The sequence below is a fragment of the Lactuca sativa genome, chromosome 7, assembly GCF_002870075.4.
Source record: "Lactuca sativa cultivar Salinas chromosome 7, Lsat_Salinas_v11, whole genome shotgun sequence".
Taxonomy (NCBI): Eukaryota; Viridiplantae; Streptophyta; class Magnoliopsida; order Asterales; family Asteraceae; genus Lactuca; species Lactuca sativa.
The window spans coordinates 172,004,553-172,012,450 of record NC_056629.2 but is presented as its reverse complement, the minus strand read 5'-3'; the positions used below and the strand labels follow the sequence as shown (position 1 = coordinate 172,012,450).

Here is a 7,898-nt window from a genome sequence, read left to right as displayed (position 1 = left end):
TGGGAAGTCATATGGTAAAAACAGATGTTTTGAAAAAGTTGAGTGGTCTAATTTGGAATGAAACAATACTTAAAGAAGATTTTGAATCAACATGAAAAAACTTAATGGATGAGTTTCACTTAAATGAAAACAATTGGTTCAACTAGATGTACAAAATGAGAGATTTATGGATTCATTCTTTTTTCAAAGAATGCACATTCTCTGGATTAATGAGGACTACATCAAAATCTGAAGCTGAAAATTATTTCTATGGGCTACTCTCTAACTCAGATTTGCATTTGATTGAATTTTCAACTCATTTTGATACCACATTAGAAGGACAAAGATGCATTCAAAGAAAAAATGATCATGATTCAAGATACACGAAACCAAATTTTAAAACTAGATTGAAACTTGAAGTTGAAGAAGTTGAATTATTCACAGGAAATGTTTTCTTTGATATTCAATCGGAGATTGTTGCATCAATGGTTAGTTGCATGTCAATCAGATTAGAAGAATCAGAAGAATTGAAAACACTCACAATAAAAGATATAGACAAACATCCACAACGTCATGGCCAATTTGAGGTACATTATAAATTATAATTATATTACACATCTTATATTAACTTATATTGACTATTTATTACTTTTTTTTTACAGGTTGAACTTTTTAAATCGGATCAAAAACTTCTTTCTTCCCGCTTCAAATTTGAATTGACAGGAATTTAATGCAATCACTGTTTCTATGTTTGAAGAATGGAAAGTGTGGAGAGTTATCCAAAAGTATATTTGACAAAAAGATGGACAAAAGATGTGGTACCACGATACATGAATACTTATAAAATACCAAATGTCCATACAAAAGAAAAGAAAGAAGAAATACAATATGTTATACAGGTTTTAGAATTTGAAATGGAGTCTGCATTGATAGGCTGGTGAATGATTTTGACAAATTGATCTTGTTAAAAGATGAAATGAATGAGAAGATGACAAAGGTTGACAATGAAACAAAAAATGCAAAATCAATTAACAACACATAAGTTATTGAGACTTTGATGGGTATGGAACAGAAAGAGAAAGTAAAGATATTACCTCCTACATTAATCAATAACAAAGGTGTTTGAAAAACAAAGAAAAGAATGAAGGGTAGAAAGGAGATTGTTGCTGAAAAAGCAAAGAAGGATAGGAGAAAATGTCATAAATGTGGTAAATACATAAAATACGACACAAGTGAAAAACATGATGCACGTAATTGCCATAAATTCGCAACAAAAGGCGCGACAACTAATGTTTGATAGATATTAAATTTGTTTGATATATTTTTAACAAAAGAACTATATATTGATTAATAAGTTTGTTTGATGTTTTAAATAAAATGATGTTCTAGATATTAAGTTCTTATTGAATCATTTTACCCTTATATTTTTGATGCAAACGATTTAATTCAAATATGAGTTATAAAGTAGTTGATAAGATTGTTTGAATTTTTAAATAAAGTAATATTCTAAATGGTAATATCTTTTTGAGTCTTTTTATATTTATAATTTTGATGCAAAAATGTTGATACAAAATTATAGATATAATTTTTTTTAATAATAGCTAAAATTTGATTTACAAAAGTAAACAATTTTGCTTCATTAATTTATGAATGAAATATTTTAATAAAATGTTTGATAGGTTGATTAAAATGATGTTGAAAATATCAAGTTCTTTTTTATTCTTTATATATAAATATTTTTTGATGCAAATTTTTTTTATCCAAAATATTATTTATAAGTTTTTATTAAAATTAAATGGTGTTATAAATGATAATTTCTTTTTGAATCTCTATATTTTTTTATTCAAAAACTTTGATAAAAAAAAATAGTTATCCAACATAAAATATATTATAGATTAAAAAATATTAGTGGAATAAGAACAATTTTGGTTCATGACTTTATACATGACATTTTTAATATAATGTAAGGAATTTAATTTGTAAAATCATAATAAAAGTTTGAAAAAATGAAATTACATCATCAAACTATAAAGAACAAATGGTTTAAAAAAATATAAAATTTTGAATTAACTATAATACTATTTATCTTAAAAACACGTTGGGTCACAACATTGATACTTTTATACTTGGACAAGACTTAAAAACATGGGCCACATACTAACATACATAACATTTTATTTTATGAATAATTTGAATCAAAAACATTATAAAACACAATTTTGTATCATATCATAAATGGATCATATATTACCATATAATGGTGATCATTAAAAAAAATATACATATAAATTTTACATAAAACAAACAAACATACTTATATAGACTTGCTTAGCATCATTATAAACCAACATTTCTTTCATAGGATAAGTGTATCATAGTTTACCATAGCATGGTCATCATCAAAAACAAAAAACAAAACATACATTTAAATTCTAAATAGAAAACAAACAAGGATACTTATATAGTCTTCCTTATCAAATCACATAAAAACCAAAATATTTTCAAAAGCAGACACATCAAATAATCAAAGAACACCTATTGCTTCAACCCTGCCTTCAACTTCATGTAAATGACTTTCAGTGTAAATCTTCTTCCTCTTGTAGCTTGATAGATTATCATAACCTCAAGAGTTGTAACAAAAGAAGCTTTGCACAAATTCATGTTTGACAACATCTTACAAACATATTTCTTCCTTATTTCAGAAAATTGCATCTTTTGACTGGTACACTTAGGCAGAAAATCAACATCTAACTTCTCCGCTCCACCACCACGATAAACGTCCATGTGTCTCATCAGAAATAACCCACAGTCAACGTCATTGTCTTTAGTTTGCCAGTCCATCTGAAATCTTTCCATCTTCATTATTTTGAATGAAATGACTCTAATCCAAAATATTCAAATACTGTTTAAACATTGTCTTCTGCATAAATGTTTTTTTGTTAGTATAAAAAACAAAACAAAACAATAAATATAAACTAAAATAAAAATAATTACCAAATTATCAAGAAAACCCCGATATTTTATAGGGATCCCTTCTGTAGTCATGTTGTTATCAATCATTTCCATCTTTCCATGGATCAAATGAAAAACAATCAAAAAGTAATGTTATTTCCTAAGAATAGGAAAGAATACTTGTTGAAAAAATAAAATGTTAAAAATTAATATATATATATATATATATATATATATATATATATATAATTTAAATAACAAAATATAAAAATAATTAATTAACATACCAAATTAACATGTAAACTTTTAACATGGGGAAACTTTTCCAAATGACTTTGAATTCTGTCTATAAATCGTGCATTAATACTATCCGTCTTCTTGAAAACAATATTTGTCTAACAAAATGAAAAAAAATAGAAAATATAAAATATAAAAAACACTACGGATCATACCACAAGTGAGCATGGCATGAAAAACCTTGAGGGAGTAGTATGGCCTTTATATTTTTCCAGATCATTCAGAAAAGCAGACCATAAATCAATAACACCTCTGTGAATGCTACAACCCGGTATGAGAGACTCCATCACAGATCTTATACCAACAAATCCATTGGTAGAATTATAGAGTTTTTCCCTAGAAAAATTAAGATTATAAAAACATATACTAAACTTTTAGGATAAAAAAATTAAGATTATAAAAAAAACATCAATAAAGAAATACCTGCGATTACGCATCACCAAAACGTGAAACACGTTCAATTGTATCAACTTCTTTTTTATGGTAAGGTGAACAAAGTGCTAGAGTCGGTTGTAGATCTCTTTTTGGTCTACCTGGCTTGGCATTGATGTTATAAGACTGAATTGGTATTGTAGAAAAAATGATAAGTTGCTTAATCTTCTCTGCATAACTATTAAGAGGAATTGGATCATTTGGAGTTCTAAAACCTGCATCTAAAGCAATGTTTGAATCGAACAATTGCCCCTGAGACAAATTTTCAACTACCCCTACATGTTTTAATCCAACAACTTCACCTACAATGCTTGTAGAAGATTCACCAATAACCAAAGCATGATCTGAATAAACAGGAGAAGGCTTTCCTAAAGGGTTTGAAATAATAACATCAGGATCATGAAACTGATTTGAAACAATTGGATCACTCAATATTTTGCTTGGCGCAATACTATGATCATCCAAAACTTCATTTGAATTTATTAACACCTCCAACTGTTCCTGAACCTTAGGATGATCCAAAGTTTGTGTCATTGACAGTTGATCAAGTTGAACATCTCTTAACTCCTGACAAAACGGAACATCTTCACTTTGTTTTTCAACATTCGAAAAATCCTTGGAAACTTCATCCTTCTGATTTACTTCTGGACCACAAGATAACACAATATTTTGATGAAGTTTATTAAATTCAACATTTCTTTTATCAACATACTCCGAAATCTCTTTGTTGCATGGGAACTGATTCCAAGCACGATTGATCCAATGATCAATGGTAGGCTTCAAATAACTATAACTTTTAAACAAAAAATCAATCTTCTCCTTAAAATCCTGAAAAATAATATTAAAATCAATAGATGATAAAAAAAATGATCAAATAGAATATGATTCAAAAACATAATGCAAAAACATATATACCTCAAAAGACTTTGAACCATAAAAAATAATATCAAATCGAGGAACAGAAGGACTGCTATCCATCCAATCTTCATTCACATTATAATATTTATCAAAAACAAATAAAAAAAATTCAAAATATATTGAAAACTTTTAATAAAATAAAACTTACCGTCATTTCTCATTTCATCATCAATTATGTTTTCTTGAACAAACTTCCTTCCTTTATCAGCATTATCCACAAAAACATAAACTGATTCAAAATATAAAAGTAAATACAAATAAAAAAAAGTAAAAAATAAATTAAACTTACCATTATCTCTCACTTGATTCTTCTTTGTGTTATCTTTAACAACTTTTTTTCCTTTGTCAGCAAGATCCAAAATCGTTCTCAATTGATTTCTTGTGAACAATATTGATTCCTTTTTCAGAAAAGATCCAAAAAAATGTAATAAATTACAAAGGAAAATAAACATAAAAACTAATTGAAAAAACAAATTACCTTCAACTTGTTGAGTTTCAGAATTTTTCTTTGAACTTTTATTCATTTTTTTTCAAATGAATATTTTTTCTCATCTTTTTCTTATGTGTTTTCTTTTTCATAACAACACCATATTTGTTTTCTTCATTCTCTTTCATCTTTTTCTTTTCCATTATTCTTCTCAAAACATTAGCAGGACTAGTGTGTTCTTCATCTACAAATATAAAAACAATTTTTTTATTAAATTAAAATATTAAAAAAAACAATTAAATAAGATTATAAAAATAAAAATATTTCATAAAAATGAAAAATAATATAAATTTGTTTCTGTTTCAGAATTTTTAACTATTGCATCATCAACAAAATCTTCATATTTTGAATGACTTCAACTTTTTCATAACCTCCATCACTAAATGCTTCTTTCAATTTATTTTTAACTTTAATTGGAGACCAATAAGATGATGCAAGATATACCCTTTCAAATGACGAAGATGACTTTGTGCAATGAAGATACAATAACTACATAACATGAAAACAAAATATAAATAATAACTAAATTGAGAAAAAATAATTCAAAAAAAATATAAATTTTAAACCTACCACTAAAAACGCAACGAGACCAGTGTATTGAGGATTCTTGACATGAATTGAATCTGATTCAAATTTCAACAAATTTTTGTTCTGATTTAAACAATCAATTACAAAGCCACACCAATCAAGATCTTTAATGGACACTTATTCATCAAAATTTTCTAAAAAATTTTGGTTGCATGTACCATCAACCATGATAGTCACATATGCAACCAAAAAATTCAATAAACATGAAACCTGAATCAGTGCTTTTTTCTAAAAGCTCTCTGAGATTAGGAAGCCTAATACTAGAAATAGAAAACTGATTCCTCCAGTTTTTAATAACAACAATCCCAGAACGACTTTTCTTAGGAATTTTCATAGAAATATCACCCATTGGAAGTCTATATATGTTAAAAAGGAACTAGAAATATCAAAACAAACATTAAGAAATAAAAAAAAAAACAATTGTTGTGAAAGATTCTTATCATTACAATGATTATAAACGATAATTTCTAACATGAATAATAACTTAGCTTACCTTGGATAACAAAATAAACATCTGCAATCATATTTATGACTCCTAAAACAAACAAATATGAATTCCTTAAATGTATATAGATAACAACTATCTTTTTTTTTTAATAATGCTAGAAACAAAGAATCAATATATGAAAAGAAAGCAAATAATAAAAACACATTTTATACATACAAACTATAAAATGTGTTTACATAAACAAAAAAACGATATCAAAAAATGACAAACTAAAAATTGATATTAAAAACAAACAAATAAACATGCAAATTTGATAAAACAAATACAGAAAGTAGACAACATAAAACAAATACTAACATAACAAACTAAAAATTGATATTAAAAACAAACAAATAAACATGCAAATTTGATAAAAGTATATTTACATAAACAAAAAACGATATCAAAAAATGACAATATCAAGTAAACTAACAATTTCAGAAACGATAAACAATAAATTGAACTTCAAATACTTCCATTAACAAAAAAACGAAACATAACAAACAGAGAAAGACGAATACATCAAAGAAAGTATAAATAATTCAATTAAAAAAAACAACGATATCAAAAAGTGATAATATCACATAATCTAACCATTACAGCAACGACAATCAATAAATAGAACTTAAAACACTTCGATTAACAGAAAATCGAACAAAAAGACACAGACAAAGATGAAGAAAGAAAATATAGCAAAAAAAGAAAAAACTAGGGTTTCGTAATAATTAAAAAAACGAAAAAGCTGAATAAATGACAAATAATCGATGAATCTGAACAACAATATAGCAAAAACTAACAATAAGGACTTTATTATACATAAAGAAATCAAACACGAACTTAATAACATAAAAACTAAAAAACAAAAGTGTACTTGCTTCCATAAGATCAATATGAGAACTGCGAAGATTAAACACGATGATTGAAAGAGTATTACGACTTCGAACGACAAGATTATACGATCGATGCTTGAGAATTTGATACACTGAAACAGCAAAAAAGAATGAAGAAAATGGGGGGAGAACGAAATAAGACGGTAACAAGAGTTTATTTTTGCAAATGACGATTGAGCCATCAAAACAATTACCACTCGACGGAAAATGACAAAAAGTTCGATATAATTTCAAAAATGCCACCGTCATTTTTATTAAAAAATACAATTAAATCAAAAACATCATAGTCATTCAATTTTTTAGACGGAGGACCAAGATTCGTCCTTGCAGTCCTCACCAAAAAAGAAGTCCTCACCCGATCTCTCTCTCTCTCTCTCTCTCTCTATATATATATATATATATATATATATATATATATATATATATATATATATATATATATATATATATATATATATATATATATTAGTTTTGATATCTTTGGATTGTCACTTGTAATTGTAAGTTATAATAAAACGATAATTAATTTAAGAACAAAGCATGTGGGTATCCTTTATCAAAATGCATACTCTAGCACAAAACATATCACACCAAATATTGTACATTTTTGTAATTTTTTGTCTAAACATTTACAAAAAAGGCATCCTTACGTATGCAGAAAAACTTGAATTAAATCATTAATCATTGTTAAAAAGCAAATATAATTGTTACACCACAAGAGACAATTATATTTTTTCCATTTTCATAATAATCCCCATTTCTAAAAAAAAATTAATGAATATCATTTTTCTCATTTATTACTCTCAACAAACTTCTTGCTCTCCAACCCCAATCCGCTTTCTTCTTATTTATATGCATATCTGTTCTC

General features: G+C 26.3%; 1 protein-coding gene across 1 annotated transcript; it reads left to right on the top strand.

The window, feature by feature from the left end:
* The first annotated feature begins 209 nt into the window (after nucleotides 1–209).
* LOC111902870 (uncharacterized) lies at nucleotides 210–710 on the top strand. The gene is made up of 2 exons (XM_023898679.2): nucleotides 210–566; nucleotides 642–710. Exons 1-2 carry the CDS (start codon nucleotides 210–212, stop codon nucleotides 708–710), a joined length of 426 nt encoding a protein of 141 aa, XP_023754447.2.
* Nucleotides 711–7,898: the final 7,188 nt, after the last annotated feature.